We start from the raw sequence: 17,179 nt of genomic DNA, 5'->3' as shown, positions 1-17,179 counted from the left end.
TGGGGGCATTGTGTCTTAGCTGCAACATACTTGATAAACAGGCTACCTAGTTCAGTATTAAAAGGAAAAACTCCTTTTAACAAACTCTATGGAAAAGAACCATCATTAGCTCATCTAAGAATTCTAGGGTGTTTATGCTTTGCTAGAATGCCAAATCAACATGATAAACTTGAATCAAGGTCTATAATGTCTGTTCATATAGGATATTCAGAGGTGCAAAAAGGATATATTTTATATGATCTAACTGATAAAGTGTTTTTTGTTAACAGGGATGTCATATTCAATGAAACAATATTTCCATTTGTTAAAGGGAAATTGTTAGAACCTGTGTTTAAAGACACTCATTCAATATTAGGTCATTCATTTTAATGGTCCAGTATTCCTATTGCTACACCTACTCATAAGGTTCAACAACACACATAGGATGAAGTTAGGGAACAATGTCAACATAATGAGGAGTTAAGGACTATGGTAAATGAAGATACAATATAGATTCCTTTACAACCATCTACTACTAGTGATATTCAACAGAATCGAAAGTCCAGAAGAAGAAGCAAACCACCTATTTGGTTAAAAGATTTTGTATCTCTCAACATTCATAAGGAATCAGGCTATGACATTCAAAACTATTTAATTTATGAGAATATATCTGACAAATATAGTGCATACATAACTGCAGTTTCAAATCATATTGAGCCAAAGTCTTATACAGAAGCTGCTAAAGATCCAAGATGGATAGAAGCTATGAAGTCTGAAATTGAAGCATTGCAAAGCAACCATACTTGGGACTTAGTAACTCTTCCTGAAGGAAAGACTCCGATAGGCTACAAGTGGATATTAAAGTCAAATATAAATCCACAGGAGAGGTAGAAAGGTATAAAGCCAGACTAGTGGCTAAATGGTACAACCAACAAGAAGGAATTGACTACCAAGAGACATTCTCTCCTGTAGTAAAGATGAAAACTGTTAGGACTGTGTTGTCACTAGCTGCAAAAAATGGATGGTGTGTACACCAAATGGATGTGTTCAATGCATTTTTACAAGGAGATTTGTTCGACGAAATATATATGGAAATGCCACAAGATTTCACAAGTTAGGGGGAGAAACAACAAGTATGTAGACTTGTGAAGTCATTATATGGGTTGAAACAAGCTCCTAGACAGTGGAATGCTAAACTGTCTAAGGCATTAGTGGAACTTAAGTTTAAACAAAGTGAGTATGATCAGTCTATGTTCATCAAGAAAGATGAATCTGGAATGGTGATTATTCTTGTGTATGTGGATGATCTATTAGTCACAGGAGATAGTCTGAAAATTGTGAAAGAGACAAAAGAGAAGTTAAAACAGGTTTTTCAAAATGAAGGATCTTGGAGAACTAAGATACTTTTAAGGTATTGAGTTTGTCAGGTCTGACCAAGGTATACTTATGCACCAAAGAATACACAATGGAGCTTATATCAGAGACAAGACTCAGCAGTTCTAAACCAGCTTCAACACCAATGGACACAAATGTAAAGTTAACAACTAAGCAGTTTGATGAGTACATCAGATCAGGAAACTTAGAAAAGTCCAACACAAATGATCCACTAGTAGATCAAGGAGCATACCAAAGGCTGGTAGGAAAGTTGTTATATCTAACTGTGACAAGACCTAATATAGCCTTTGGGGTCAATACTTCAAGTCAATTTCTCCTAGAAATCCCACATGGAAGCTGCTCTAAGGATTGTAAGGTATGTGAAGAACCAACCAGGTTTAGGAATTCTAATGTCTAGTACAAGAACACAACTCTTACAGCCTACTGTGACTCAGACTGGGCTTCATGTCCACATACAAGAAGGTCAATAACAGGTTACATGGTTAAATTTGGAGATTCTCTATTAACTTGGAAGTCAAAGAAACAAATAACCATATTAAAGAGTTCTACAGAAACAGAATACAGGAGCATGGCTGCCACAGTGTCAGAATTAATATGGATTATAGGTCTGATGAAAGAGTTAGGAGTGAACTTGAAACTACCTATAGATATTTACTCAGACAGCAAAGTTGCTATACAAATTGCAGCTAATTCAGTGTACCATGAAAGAACCAAACATATTGAAATAGACTGCCACTTTATAAGGGAAAAAATAGACAAAGGGTTGGTAGCAACAAGGTACATATCAATAAAAGATCAACCAGCTGATTTACTTACAAAAGGTCTTAATACAGTACAACATTTGTATCTCAATTCCAAGCTAGGAACTTGCAACATTTTCACACTACCTAGCTTGAGGGGGAGTGTTGGAAGAAACTAGTTATAGTAGTTAAGTTAGTTACAAGTATTAAGTTAGTTACAATTCAAGAAGTTAGTTACTCAAAAAAATTCTATATATATTGATCTTCAATATAAATACATCATTGTATCTAAATTAGTGGATCATTCTAATAATACAATTGCTGAGATATTCTCTCTGCAGCTTCTTCTTCTTCCTCTTGTCTCTTCTTACTCTTCTCTCTTATTACTCTCTTCTTACTCTTCTCTTTACTTCATAAAAAGCAAAACGACAAATGTATGTAAGAAAAAATAGGACTTGAATAATTTACGAAAGAGAAGTGGTATCAAAATATAGAAAGGCATAGGGATATATAAAGTTACAAGAGAATATTATGGATTTTTAAAGACTTAATTGCTCAACGTCTACCTTTTATTATCATCATTGGATTATGAGAATTTCAAAGTGATTATGTTTTGTTTAGTGGCAGGAATGAGATTCATAATGTTAGTTCGAAGCTGAGTTAAGATGATAGCTCGAACTTGATATGAAGTTTTGATGATTTAACAAACTTATCGATCTAACAAGGAACCAAATCCTTGTTATTGGAACTGCTGAAAATAAGATGAATGATAAACTCAGTGTGAGGTATATTTGTGTGCTATCATCAAAAAGGGGGGAAATGTTATATTGATGATCCTCACAAATGCGGGGACCTGGCTCCTGGCAGAGTGCTCTCGTCCAGATACAAGTGGGGTACAGTCATAAAAGCTGTCATGTCAGGTGGTAGGTGAAAAGTGCAGTATCCTACACCAATAAGAAGAGCGGAAGAGATTGTATGTTTCAGTACCTCACAAATGCAGGGACCTCGTACCAGGCAGAGTTTCCTCCATCAGTATATAATTGGTTACAGCTGTAAAGCTGTCACGTCAGAGGTTGGTAAGGCGTCAGTGTACTACACCAATCAAAATGGAGGAGGGTGTTTGTCCAACGGATACTAACTCTTTACATTTGATACTTTTAGCATGACAAACACCATATTATATTCATTCATCCAAACAAGGAAGTCAGCCAGTAAGCCTTCTCAAGAACTCATATAGAAGTTTGCAAGGGACCTGGTTCTCGCAAGCAAGGAACCTGGTACCTGCAAGACACCGACGTGAAAAGGACGAAAAGACAGCTATCAGAAAAGCTGTCATCTCTGATGCGGTAGGTGCACAACTTTTCCAACAGCAGGTCTTCAGCCAATGGGATGACTTCAACAAATTTGTGGGAAATGATATTATCTCTTTCCAACAAACACAAATTCAAGACTTGGCAAATTAAATTTGGATTTTTTCTGAAAATTCACAAGCTTGAACAGAAGGCCATCTTCAAGGAAGAACATTACTCGACTCAACAGAAGGACCTGATAGAGTAAAGAAGAATCTTTGTTGTATTTAGAGCTTTGTGTCTATGTACTTACATTGTAATCTGTTCCTAATCTATAAAGGATTCAGATATTTGTTTTGAGTTTGTAAAAGGCTAAATCAGTTAAGGTTAACTGATTTAGTGGGCAACATTGTTTTGTTGCTTAGTCAAATTCTAAGTCATCTAGAGTTAGGTGGTTTAGTGGGCGGTGTGGTATCCACTTAGGCTCTTCAAGTAATAGGTAGATTACTTGATCGTGAGATTAATAACTTTTTTTCAGATTGATTGTAACCGGGTTTCACTTTTTCTTGAGAAGATTAGTGAAGACGGTTGTAAATCCTATGCAACAGGTCGTGGTTTTACTCCCTTGAGTAAGGAGGTTTCCACGTAAACTGCTTGTGTTGTGTTCTTCATATTGTTTAATCTTCTGCACTGTTTTTACTGTGTCAAGGGACATGGTCCATTGACTGGTAGTGGACGCACATATTTCAACACATAAACAATGGGGCTGGCCAAGGATGAGCTTGAAGTTGTGCAATGAATGTTTTTTTATCGTTTGTATACACACACAATGTCACCTGTAGTACTACGTAGTATGCAGTTAACTTTCTAGGATGGAAGTTCTTATACTGTTCGGCTTAAGAATACTTTTGAAGTTTGTTAAATACTACTGGTTTCTATGCAGTTAACTTTCTAGGATGGAAGTACTTGTACTATTCGGCTTGAGAATACTTTTGAAGGTTATAAAATAGTACTGGTTGCTTTCAGTGGTTATATGTTATTTTTAGAGAGCAGAAAAAAATAAACAGAATTGGTATCTTATGATTTAATAGTTATTGGAGGGTCTATCGTTAGTGCTAAAAGGTAAATTTTACAAAAAATTAATATACAAGATTCGTGGCTATTACTTTTGTTGCTAAAAATCCTTTTTAGCAACGACATCGAAGTTGCTACAAATAGTTTATTAGTTCTGTGGCGATAGGAGCCGCTACAAATATTAAGTTTTAGTAGCGAGATAAAGTTGCCACTAATTAGATAGATCTTTTGTTGCGACAAAGTCGCCACTAAGACTATCACTTGGCAAAAAAATTGTGTAATTCACATATTTTTGTTGCGTGTAAGTTTCATTATTTGTCTTAATTAGCATCGCCACAAAAAGGGTATGTACAGTGGCGAGGATAATTGTCGTCACAATAATCTTTAGTTATGGAAGTACTAAACACAGTTCAATTGTCGCCACAATAAGTAAGGTTTCTTGTAGTGGTAGTTGTTCAAGTTGTTACTTTTATAAAACTCAAAGTTGATTAACATAAAACGTTTTTTCCTCAAGAACATAAGATGGTGAAATTGCTTGAGAACTGGCGTCAATAAACTTTCTAAAGAAAATCTCATTGATAATTACAATAATGCTAAACTATGAACCTATATTCGAGATTCAACTCCCCAAAATAATGAAATATGCTATAATGAAGGAATAAGATCTGACTGATCATCAATTTTAACTTATAATGTTCACTTCGAAAGTTGGGAAGTGTCACCTGCATACTCATGCCATTGAACTTAATTATGTCTGATGTATGGGACTTTATGGCAGAAATAGATTTGAATCGTGAAGTGATGTAATGTAAGTATGAGATGATTATAGAGATTAATTAGTTTAATTCATTTCCTCTGTAAAGATAAAGACACATAATTGATACTGATAGATTCTGAACTCAACTCATAACTTTCTTTTAGGAATGGGTAAATGTTGCAAAAGTAGCATAAAATTCTCTTAATTTTTTACAAGAAGTTTGAAACTCAGCTCATTTCAATGCTAGAACTTTGAAGATGCATATTTCAAACGTTTTCACGCGCAAGAAATATGATTGAAATGGAGCATTGGGATAAGTTTGATTGACTTAATGAGTTTAGTCGGGGGATGAGTTTTCACCTGGCCCTCCTCGGCAAAAAGTTACACTGTACCTATGAGGTATTTTTTTTACTTTTTATGTATATATTAAGATTTTGAGTCCCCTGTACGCAAAATTCACCTTGATGAAAATTGTATGCTTGGACGCTCATCTGAAGTTGATTGATTTCGAAGATAAGAGAACAACATAGAACTACTAAGGTTTTTCAACTATCTAATCATGTGCCCAAAATTGCAATACAACGAGGACGTTATCCACCTTCTCCCTAACCCAATAAAAATACGTGACCTAAATAAAATGGGATGACAACTTTTAGACTACATCTATTGCATGTGTTTCGTGATTGCAAAATGGATGCGTTTTCTCTACTTATTTTTGTTCGTCAGTTCTCTTTTATACTTCGAATGAATCAATAAATTCTACTCATAATGATGTGTGATTATGAGTAGGGTGTTCAATAATAAAATGCTTCTTTTTAAAATAATAATAAACAAAAGAAACAACTTGTTTATCAACAAATTTTGAATATTCAACCAACTTACTATTGAATTGATTCTTGAAATTTAAGAGAAAAGACTGCACCTTAATGGTTTTTATTGGATGTGGATTCTTTTATTGGGTAAGCTTCACTAAATAATGAGTGCTATGGTTTTAAAATTATGACTAATCAAAAGCATTTATTAGTATTTTGAATCTCATTTATATTTTTTAGGTAGATTAAACATCAACGAATTTACATCAAAATTTAAAATATTCGGCCCGTGCTTAGCATGAACAAGAAATATCGAGTTAAATAGTAATTTAACTATAAAATGTTCATTCTACTCTTAATGAAACGATTTATAGCTGCACAAAATTTTATCATTCATTTTGTACCACAAGTTTTAAAAGTCTCTCTTTCTTTTTTAAATTTCGTGTCAAGTCAAACTAACTCACATAAGATGAAACGGAAAAAGTAATAATTTATATACTTATTAGTCTGAAGAGAATTTGACAATCATGGAGAGTCTAGAAACCTTTTAATGTAATATAATCAATAAATAGACCTTATAACGAAGATCTTTCTATGTAGTTGGGTTTTCAAGTATAAAATTTATAGATGGTCAACTTATTCAAAAACATATAAGAGCCTTAAATAGTAACAGCAAGTGGAATTTGAGGTAAAAGAACTAAATTGCTCTTCAAGTGCAAATGCAACATAAAATAATCTTATGAACCAAAATGAAAAGTTCACATAAACTCTGGAAAAAGTTTTGAGTTATTGAGCATCTTATTTTGGTGCAGATGTAAACTTTGATTTCTCAAAAAGAAAATACTATAGAAATTTAGAACTATATAAAACTTATACCACACATCAGTTTATCTAAAGATCGAAACCAATTAAAACGTGTTGATAAAACCACATTACAGGAAGAAAGGGGGAAAAAATGAGCCCTCAAATGACAATTATGTGATTAAGAAAAATACTGCACTAAAATCCTCGCTAAACAGCTTCTAAAAGCCAAAAGAAAAGGTAGGTAACCATTAATTGCATTATTGGAAAGCTATGAAGTTTGTGACACTCCTAATTTTACAATATACTCATGAGAAGTGTCCAACTCAATTGGCAATGAGTCTGCAGATAATCAAACTAAGATCTGTAAAGGTCAGCTAAGTGGCTTACAACACCAGAAGAAAGAGGTCAGCTAAAAATGACACACTTGACAGTATTTATGACATTTATCTGCTACTATTTCCGTTGACCTCTAAAACTCACCTCCACACATTAATCACCTTCTTGATAGCAACGAAAGGGTGGAAAACATGCATGAGAATGATCCACTATATGCACATGGATTGATAAAAACTAGCAACAAGTTACCACACTAAGATCCTACAGGAGCAATGCCTTTGGTTTTGGCTGCGGCAGTGGCCGCAGCTGCAGCGGCTGCAGCTGCTGCTGCTGCTGCAGCAGCCGGATTTGATGGAGGAGATGGATTGGGCTGTGATGGACTCTCCTCTGAGACTAATTGAGGTTTCTTTTGCTGTGTTTGTTTAGAATTGACATGGGTAAGCAGGGCCTTAATCTGATTTCCGGTCATCGTTTCCTGCTCAAGCAATGCATTGGCAAGAGCATGAAGCTCTTTGATATGGGTGGTGAGAATCATTTTCGCATTGTTGTAAGCCCTTTCAAGTAATTCTCTTACTTCCTTCTCAATGAGAAGCCTCGTTTCAGTGCTCATACTCTTCCCATTATCATCGTAGTTGTGGGTAACAAGCCCCACTTCTTTGCTCATACCAAACTTTGTAACCATGGCCCTGGCTAGATTGGTTGCTTGCTGGAGATCGCTAGAAGGACCAGAAGTTACTTCACTTTCTCCAAAAATGAGCTCTTCAGCAACTCGTCCACCCATGCAAACATCAAGCCGAGCAAGCATCTGCTTACGGGACATACTAGTCTCATCCTTCTCTGGCAATTGAGCAACCATACCAAGAGCCATTCCACGTGGAACAATGGTTGCCTTGTGCACTGGAAGAGCCCCATCTGTATGAATAGCCACAAGAGCATGGCCACCTTCATGGTAGGCTGTAAGCTTTCTCGTCTCTTTGGATATGAAAGCTGATTTGCGCTCACTTCCCATCATGATCTTGTCCTTAGCATACTCTAGATCAGCCAAGCTTACAGCTTTAGCACCTTCCATTGCAGCCTTCACAGCAGCAATGTTAACCAAATTGGCAAGGTCAGCCCCGGAAAACCCAGGAGTCCCCCTAGAAATGATCATAAGGTCGACATCATCTGCCTTGACAATCTGCCAGATAGGAAATGTTTTTGACAGAAAGATTAGAAATGATGCTAAGTAAAACCCTTGAAAATTGCAGTTGCATCTGCAGTTAACAATCCAGCTTAGAAAGATGGTCAAAATGAACCATGCATGGTGGAAACAAAGGAATGTTTTGAGGCTACCAACTCCAGTTTGACATGGTAGAAAATTCTTGCAAGATTAAACTCACATAAATATAGGTGCTGCCAACCAACAATGTCAAAGTAAAATGTGATGGATAAAAAATGCCACAAGGGAAGATATGTACAATGAACCTTCACGAGTAGGCAACTCAATTGTACCAGGTCAGACTAATTCCAAAGGATGTCTTCAAATACTTCAATCATTTCACAGTATAGGTCAATAGAATTAGATTCATCAATAGAAAAAAGGATGCAAGACAATGTGTACATGCATATTTCTTGTTTAAAAAGCTAAAAGAGATATAGTCAAAGAAAATCTGTCGGCTATTAGAAAAGCATAAGAATAGCTGCATGTCCCTACAAATAGTTCATGAGAGCAATGACCTAGAAACTGCAGGGTATATAGAAATGCCTCATTGTCCAGAAACAATACCTTTGACATGTGAGATTCCAGAATCTGCTTCCGACCTTCAACATCAGGATTTGGGACAACAATGTTGCGATCGAATCGTCCAGGTCTCACCAGTGCCTTGTCCAATGATTCTGGGAAGTTAGTGGCCGCAATCACAATGACTCCATCATTTTGTTTGAACCCATCCAGCTCAACAAGCAACTGATTCAAAGTCATCCTCATATATTGTTGGTCCTTTGGGTTACGGCTTCCTCCAATGGCATCAATTTCATCAATGAATATAATGCAGGGTGATCGTTTCTTAGCAGCTGCAAAAAGGTCTCTTACTCTCCGGGCTCCAACACCCACAAACATTTCCTCAAACTCACTACCACTGCATGAGAAAAAGGGAACCCCAGCTTCTCCTGCTATAGCTCTTGCCAACATGGTCTTACCGGTTCCAGGAGGACCAACAAGTAGCACACCCTTTGGGAGTTTGCCACCAAGACGAGTGAATCGCTGCAAAGGTCAAAATAAGGAACTGTAAAAACATCTACCTCGCAGCTTTAAAACAAATCATCTGAAAAGCTCCCATCAAGACTAAGCCAAAAGGTCAATGGTAAACAAACACAATTAAAATTAAGGGAAACACATAAGATCTAAAAAGATATTGACACAATTAAGTGCAATTACCAACCAAATTAGAAAGTCATACATTAGCAACAGCACGAAAACTTTGATATGTTCAATGTGAGTGTGAGTCAAAAATCAGAATTGTCACCAATTTCCCTTTCAGAAAAGTTGACAAAGGTGAACTGGAGATAAAGCCTTCTTATACTGAGAGTGCACAGATAAAAAGGCGGCACCAGTTATGATCTAGATTTTACCTATGGAGAACAGGCACAGACAATCAGACCCTCTTTTTTTACATTGAGAGTGGACAGATCAGATAAGCAAAAAATTTATCAACTTAGGGGAAATTATCAGGGTGATGCCAGGAGGTATATTGGATGTGCTAAATAGTTGGAGCAGAGATGTGCATGTAACCATTCAGAAAGAGAGATGAAGAATCATCCCAGCATGCATTTGGTGGACTGGTTGAAGAAAAAGGAATCAGAGATGTTTTGAGACAAAAACTGCAGTATTCAGAAGTTGAAGATGAACTGCTTGGCCCCTTCATTATTTTGGTGTAAGCAAGAATATTTAGTGGAAGCTGAATAATTTTTGATGTTCTAGACAGTATGCAACAAGCTATACAGATAGTAAGTTCACTACTTTTCTATTTATACTTTTGGGGGACTAAACTGCTTGTGCAGTATACCTGTTTACATTAAATTACCAGTCTTCGGAAAAAAAAGAAAGAATTAGGGGTCATTTTTCAGATAACTGAAATTTTTTCATATTCAGCCATGTGAAAATCCAATTGAGGAATTGAATGATGAGAAGCTACGTATTAACTCAAGGGAAATAACCCTTATAATCTTTTTGTCAGTTCTTCTACCCTTCCTTTCCCCCCAATACCACACATATAGGGATATAATTGACAAATGATAGACTTTTAGAAGCTTTTCCAGACAATGAGGGGAGGAAGGGCTTGCTGCAAATTTGCAAGTCCATTTTTCACAAGAAAAAGGAAAAATGTACAGTTAGTACATTTAACTAACAAAAGATGGTTGATGTTCTCGGGTCAGTGCTGTCAAATGCACGCTGAAGGTTTGCTTAAGCCCTGAAGCTAGGCTAAAAATGTGATGATTGCTTCGCTCGCTTTCTAAGACATATTTTTCCTTGTCCATCAGCCTATTTTGAAGAGGTGACACTAAACAATCGATATTTCCCGTTATCTTAATCTTTTTTCAATTTTGTTCATTTATTTGTCATTCATGTTTATAATTATTAGTTTGTTTTTTGAGCAAGGTAAAGTTATATTCCTCAGCAATGTGGGTATGCTGTCAACCACATGTTTATAATTATTAGTCTTGGACTAAACAAATAAATGTGCAAGTTTTTCTCCCTTTGCGCCTTTTTTCATTAAAGCCCATGCTCTATTTGTGCTTTGTGATTAAAGCCCCAACGGATCATAGAGCTTTTGGTGCTTTCCCCTTTGATAACACTGTCTCAGGCTACATATATCCTTGTCAGGTTCTCAGGTCATTTTCATCTTCATTGAACTTTTGGTGGGAAAAGGCAGATAAATTAAAAGAGATATACTTCGGCCCTGCATTTCCAATCTCAACTGTAACATCAAGGGCAATATCAGACTTTCCAGCATTACTTTTACTGACACACAAGGACTTCGACACAAATAATAAAATTTCTTATATTAATTTTGACGCTGACAGGAGAATATATTGCTCTTGTGGTTACTGAATAAACCTCCCATACAAACTCACCTTAGGGTCTCGGAGATAGTGAACAATTTCTTCCAACTCCCCTTTAGCCTCATCAACACCCTTAACGTCGGCAAATCTTGTATTGGTTTCCATGGTCGGCTGCACTTCCTCATTTAGACCAAGTCCTGAGGCAGCTAACATCATTAACAAGAAGAGAATTTATATAGACAAATCATATAACCTCAACAAAGAACAAGAAAAAACTACAGAGCTTCAATACCTTTGCTGATTCCTCTATCTTCAATGAGTGCACCAACACCTGAAATCAAGAGAAAGGCCAATCCAAGAGCCCGGAAAGTACGCCACAACTGTTCTTTGAAATGACCCCCTTCAACAGCCACCATATGTATAGGAGCATTAGGAGTACCAAGAGCACCATCTTTTGTAGCTTTGCCAACATTCCTAAAAGCTGAAAGAGCTCCCATATTTGCTTCTTCTGCATGAGAGCTAGCAGTACCGCCAATCCCTGAAAGACCACACTAGTCAAACACTAATTAGTATATCTCCTATCAACTTATCAGAAGCCCCAAAATCAAGAATGTAAAATAACTGATTCTCAAAGCCAAGCCAAATCAACAGTCCAAGCTCATGAGAGATGGACTCTCTTATTAGGTCTCACCTCTCTGCAATGTCCGGAGCAACTCACTTTCATCTAATCTATCAACCTTAACCAGTGCCTTAACATACTCAGAGAGTGCTGCTGGATTAGAATGAAGTGAAGGTTGGCCTTCAAACAGTCTTATGACTGCCTCTGGATCATTCTTATGATATAGCTCTCTCAGATATGCTGCATCAGTAGTTTCTTCCGTTTCACGTGCCCGCCGGGCTAGGCTTCCAACATAACTTGATCGAAACCTTCCCTTGGTTCTTCCAGCTCCATGTACTGCACATAGGAAAAAACTAGAGGATTACAACATACTCTGCCAAGATGTCAGTAAGGTAATAATAGTTTAGAAAAAAATTTACACTCTGCCAAGATGTCAGTAAGGTAATAATAATTTAGAAAGAGAATTTATCATATAACTGTTCATCTCCTTCTATTGAATGCAACAAAAAGTCAATGCATACATTGAGAAAGGTGATACAAAAATGATTAAACCAGAAGAAGCCAGAAACTTCTTTAGGACTTAAAACTTTTAACTTGCAACATCTAATGTACATTGTACTCGTTCAACAAACTGTCAGAAGGTCTAAATGTCAGCCATTTGTCTGCAATTTGCCAAAAAAAGTAGAGGCTAACATGTTAGGTGATGAGTTCTTCATTCATTTGAAGGCTCAAAAAACTTGTAAGTATTAAAAAAAGGTGATCACACAGAACTAAAGAGATTGCTATTTTCACCTTCGTAAAGCACTTCTTTTTGTTGATAAAGTAGGGTATTTCATTCACAAAAGAGCATCAAGAAGATGCATAATTCACAAAGCACATTACTCATAAATTGCTTTTCAACTCTCTTCTAAAGCACAAGAAATATCTTATGAAGTAAAATCTAGGCAACCGTCAACACTATTTTTTTTTTTGATAACCGAGAAAGCTGCCTGTGACCTGCCCTTTGGACCAATCACAGCCTTCTCAACTCGGTGAATAGTGCCTGCCAACCGTCAACATTATGAAACCTACTTATCAGAAAATGGACAAAATTTTGATAACATAACTTGATTTCAAGGGCAAAATCAAGATTCTTCTCAGAACATGCAACTAAAGAGCCAACACAGTAGAGAAATTTCACCAGAATTTTCACTTATCAATTACTGGGTAGTACCAATTATTACTTTTATAAATAAGTATCAACAACAAGAAATCTTTAAGTGAAAGCAGTTTGCGCAGGGTGATATAAGGTAAAAACCTTTTTTTTATAACCACGGTGTCCAAACCAGCTTGAGCGCACCTCGACTAATTTCACGGGATACCTGTCACCTCCCATCATAGCTAGGACAGGACAGATGGAAGAAATCACCTAGTGTTTTCTGTCTCTGCTGGGATTTGAACTTCATAGACCACTAGGCCACCTCAATAACAGAACTACATCCCTTTCATACATACATTAGCAACATCGGGATCCTATGCGACTCCTCTACCTACCAACACTGTCAACTATATATGCCACTCTTTTACCTACCAACATTGTCAACTATGTCTTCATTATTAAAGTGCTCAATTTTTGACCTCAAATATCGTCTGCTCTTTTTCACATTCTACTTTAGTACATTGTGTGCTGCAACTTAATACTAAGTCTTCTATCCTCGAGGCTTTCCTTGAAGACTCTTTTCATTTATGACAAGGGAGACCCGCAGCCGGTACCCTTTGGGTTCGCATAGGATAAAAATTTTGCTCCTATGCAATAGCTCGCACACCACACGGGAGATATAACCCGCACTAGACAAGCTTAGTGTGACGAGCTCGATCCATTTTTCCTTGAAGACTCTTAATCGCGTGCATTTTTTGTTCACTTCGGTATTGGTTTAAGAATTATACCAACTCTGAATATAAAAGCCAAAACCTTTTCTTTGATTGCTTTTGCCTCACTAGTATAACCATATCTAGTATGGTGTACAGTAGAGAGCATTAATCAGTATGGATCTATGGCATTTTAGACATTGTAGGTATGACCATTGTGCAGTCTAAACAATATAGAGGATCGACTCTTTGTTGATACCAGAAACATCTAGGTAAAAATAACAAGCATTATTTCCATGAAGCCAACTATGCCATTTTTGTTTATATTTGTCAACCATCAATCACTATTATCTCTACAAGAAGGAAACACGCCTTCCACTTTGTAAATACAAAATCTTCAAAGCATACCTCCACCTCCAATCGCCTCTCTAGACGTAAGATAGGTTCTATTGAGAAAATTGCTTAGCTGCCTCAATTGAGGTTGCTGCCTTTCAACCTGTATAATAAAAGTAAACTTCAATGCATAATACTAAGAAGAAGACTGAACAAGTATAAAAAAACCAGTATTAGGGTTTTTATAACCAAACACGCCAAGAAATCTCCAATTATAAGTAAACCCAACAAAAATCAACAGAAAACAAATGAAAAAAAAAAAGATTACATCTTTGAAAGAAAGATCTGATAAAAGTGAAAAGAAGAGACCTGTGTGAGAAGGCGCATTAGAGCCATCTCTAAGCAAGAAAGATTGATCTTTTCTTGAACCCCTTTTCACTTTTTCCTCAAAAACTTCTTCCTCTTCTTCTGTATCTACTTTCTTGATGCTTTCTGCTTCGATTCCTTGTGAATTTTTTTGTTGATCGAAAATTGGGGAGGCAGGGGAAACTGGAAAAGGAAGGTCGATTTTCTTTTTCTTTTTTTCTTCCTGAAGAAATACTTAAATATTTATTCTACTGTTAGATAAGAAAAAAAAAATAGTTTTTTGGTGACTCGTATTTGGAGGTGCTAACTTGTTCACCGTGCGTCAAAGAGCACCTCTACAATCTACTCACATTTTACTTTAATCGTACAGAAACGACGGGAAGTTGTCGCCTCTTAGATGTGTTTGTTATTGGTCGAGAATAATATACGATTATTTCATATATATTTTTTATTTTAGGCTTAAGTCATGTGTAGCCTTAAGGTTATCCACATAATTCATTTGGACATCTTAATTAGTCTAGTACCTATTGAACACCTATACCCCTTAAAATTGATACCTATTTGATATATTTCGACAATCAGCCAAATATATGAGATGTGTGTAGTGCACTCGTTATGACATGACAAATTGGTGAATTAAATGATGACATGTGGCATTTAAATTCAAAAATTTATTTAAAAAATAATATTCTAAAATACAATTATTTTGGTCTATTTACTAACTAAAAAAAATTGAAAAGAATTTTTTGAAAAAATTACCCACCAATAAAATGATGACACATGGATTGAGTTAAATTTTTTTAAAAGACTCTATTTAAATAATTCAAAAATAATTTTATAAATATAAAACTTATTTTGTTTTTATTGTTTTATTTAACTCCGTCCGAACTATTGTCTTCACCGCCACCGGCGACAATTACGACGCCAACAAATCAACGTCATGCCTCTTCCTTCGCTTTCATTCAATTTTATCTCTTTCACTGACATACTAGTGCATTATCTTCGTGGCTTTGATCGTGAAATAATTATCATTATAACATTTTCTGGTAACAAATAATTCGCCGAATTAATATTTGAGACGTAGATCTAAAAGAAAAAAGTAAAAAAGCAAGAGAAGAATCATAAATTGTGAGAGAAAGAGAGAGGTGCAGGGCGTGGGGTGGGTTGTGCATAGTTGCAGGTACGAAAATATATGGATGGATTGTTGTAGGTACGGGAAATATAGGGGTGGGTTGTGCATAGTTGCAGGGGAAGAAGCAACTCTTTCTTTTCTTTTTTTTTTAATTATTTTCTTTTTAAAAAAATATTAATATAGGTGTAAAAGTTAGAGAAAAAATTATTTTTGTATCTTTACGCGCTTAAAGAGGGTAAACCACACGTTTTTAACATGTCAGCATTTTGTGTTCAATGGGCATGACTTTTGAACCATAAGGTGTTCAATAGGAACATCGTATAGTTAAGGTGCCTAAGTGAAATATGCGGACAACTTTGAGGGGCAGCATATGACTTAGGCCTTTATTTTATTTTATTTTTAATTTATTATATATTTACAAATTACGTAGCATAAACTGGGTCAGACAGTGAAAAATATTATTTGAAAGTGATGTAAAAAGAACTATAAATCAATATTTTAAACGGAAAAGGACCTAAAATAACGTTCAAGTATTGAAAATGGTCTAAAATTACATTCCATTTGGCTCCAAAATATCCTTGTCATACATTTTTGGATTCAAAATTAACCACTTTTTTAACTATTTAAAAATTGAATTGTTTAAATATTTTTTAAAATACTTGACGCTCAACTATTGGTTATAATTTAATTTATCAATATAATTTATAAACCAACGCACTACCCTCTCATTACTAACTAAATCCCATCCAATTAATAAATCAATTATAATATTAAAATCGTCATAAACACTACTAAAACAAGACGAAATTATAAATTTCTAAAAATGACATCCAAAATTATTCAAATCCGAATCAAAGTCCTAATTAAATTTAGGTTGAGCCGCTTTAAGAGGACACTTTCAATAGGATTCTCTTAAAATCTTGAATTCGAAATTTACGATTAAAGGTAAAGAAGTAGTACATCCCAAATTAATTCATGAACTTTTTTTAGATATATTTTTATAAATATTTATGATTTGTTTTAAAACCTTTAATATATTATTTTTTAAAAAAAATTATCTATAAAGTAACATCACATAATTGAGATGAAAGAATAATTAAAAGATGAACATAGTAAGACTTTTAAGTTTATTGGTAATTTTTATTTAGACACTTAAATGTATGATAATTTACTTCTATAGATATTTTCGCCTCAAATTTTTAAAAACACTGATTGGCAGTAGCTTTCCTGTTGTTGCATTAGTAATGTGACGGGTTTATTAATTTGGTGGAGTTTAATTAGTAATGGGTGGATAGTGGAGTGATTTATAAATTATATTAATAAGTCAAATTATAACAAATAATTGAGCGTCATGTATTTAAAAAAATATTTAAATAGTTTATATTTAAAACTGTCAAAATAAGTGGTCTATTTTGTACCCAAATGTGGATAACAAGGGTATTTTAGAGTCAATAGGTGAATGGAAAGGGTACTTTGGAGACAATAGGTGGATTATGTGAGGCGGAGAGTTTACCTATCATAGGCGATCTTTAAATTTTAATTTATAATATAATAAAATAATATAATATTTTAAAATTATAAAAATACATCAATAGTTTAAAGTAATCCGGGAACACATAGAAAATAAAACTTCTAACCTAATTTTACAATTATA

General features: G+C 35.2%; 1 protein-coding gene across 3 annotated transcripts; it reads right to left on the bottom strand.

The window, feature by feature from the left end:
• Window positions 1-6,932: 6,932 nt before the first annotated feature.
• LOC101257288 (ATP-dependent zinc metalloprotease FTSH 4, mitochondrial) lies at window positions 6,933-15,585 on the bottom strand. 3 transcript variants are annotated; one of them, XM_004245043.5, is made up of 7 exons: window positions 14,397-15,585; window positions 14,103-14,190; window positions 11,919-12,182; window positions 11,520-11,765; window positions 11,300-11,433; window positions 8,952-9,428; window positions 6,933-8,363 (listed from the first exon to the last, which is right to left on the bottom strand). In XM_004245043.5, exons 1-7 carry the CDS (start codon window positions 14,421-14,423, stop codon window positions 7,440-7,442), a joined length of 2,160 nt encoding a protein of 719 aa, XP_004245091.1. In that variant the 5' UTR covers window positions 14,424-15,585; the 3' UTR covers window positions 6,933-7,439. The 3 variants fall into 3 exon arrangements, with proteins under 3 accessions (XP_004245091.1, XP_010325032.1, XP_069144158.1); XM_010326730.4 differs by having other exon boundaries at window positions 11,300-11,424; window positions 14,397-14,804; XM_069288057.1 differs by having other exon boundaries at window positions 11,300-11,424; window positions 13,144-14,190; window positions 14,397-14,638.
• Window positions 15,586-17,179: the final 1,594 nt, after the last annotated feature.

The sequence above is a fragment of the Solanum lycopersicum genome, chromosome 8 (genome assembly GCF_036512215.1).
Source record: "Solanum lycopersicum chromosome 8, SLM_r2.1".
Taxonomy (NCBI): domain Eukaryota; kingdom Viridiplantae; phylum Streptophyta; class Magnoliopsida; order Solanales; family Solanaceae; genus Solanum; species Solanum lycopersicum.
Note: the sequence above shows the minus strand (reverse complement) of the source record. Positions and strands in the feature narration are given on the sequence as shown.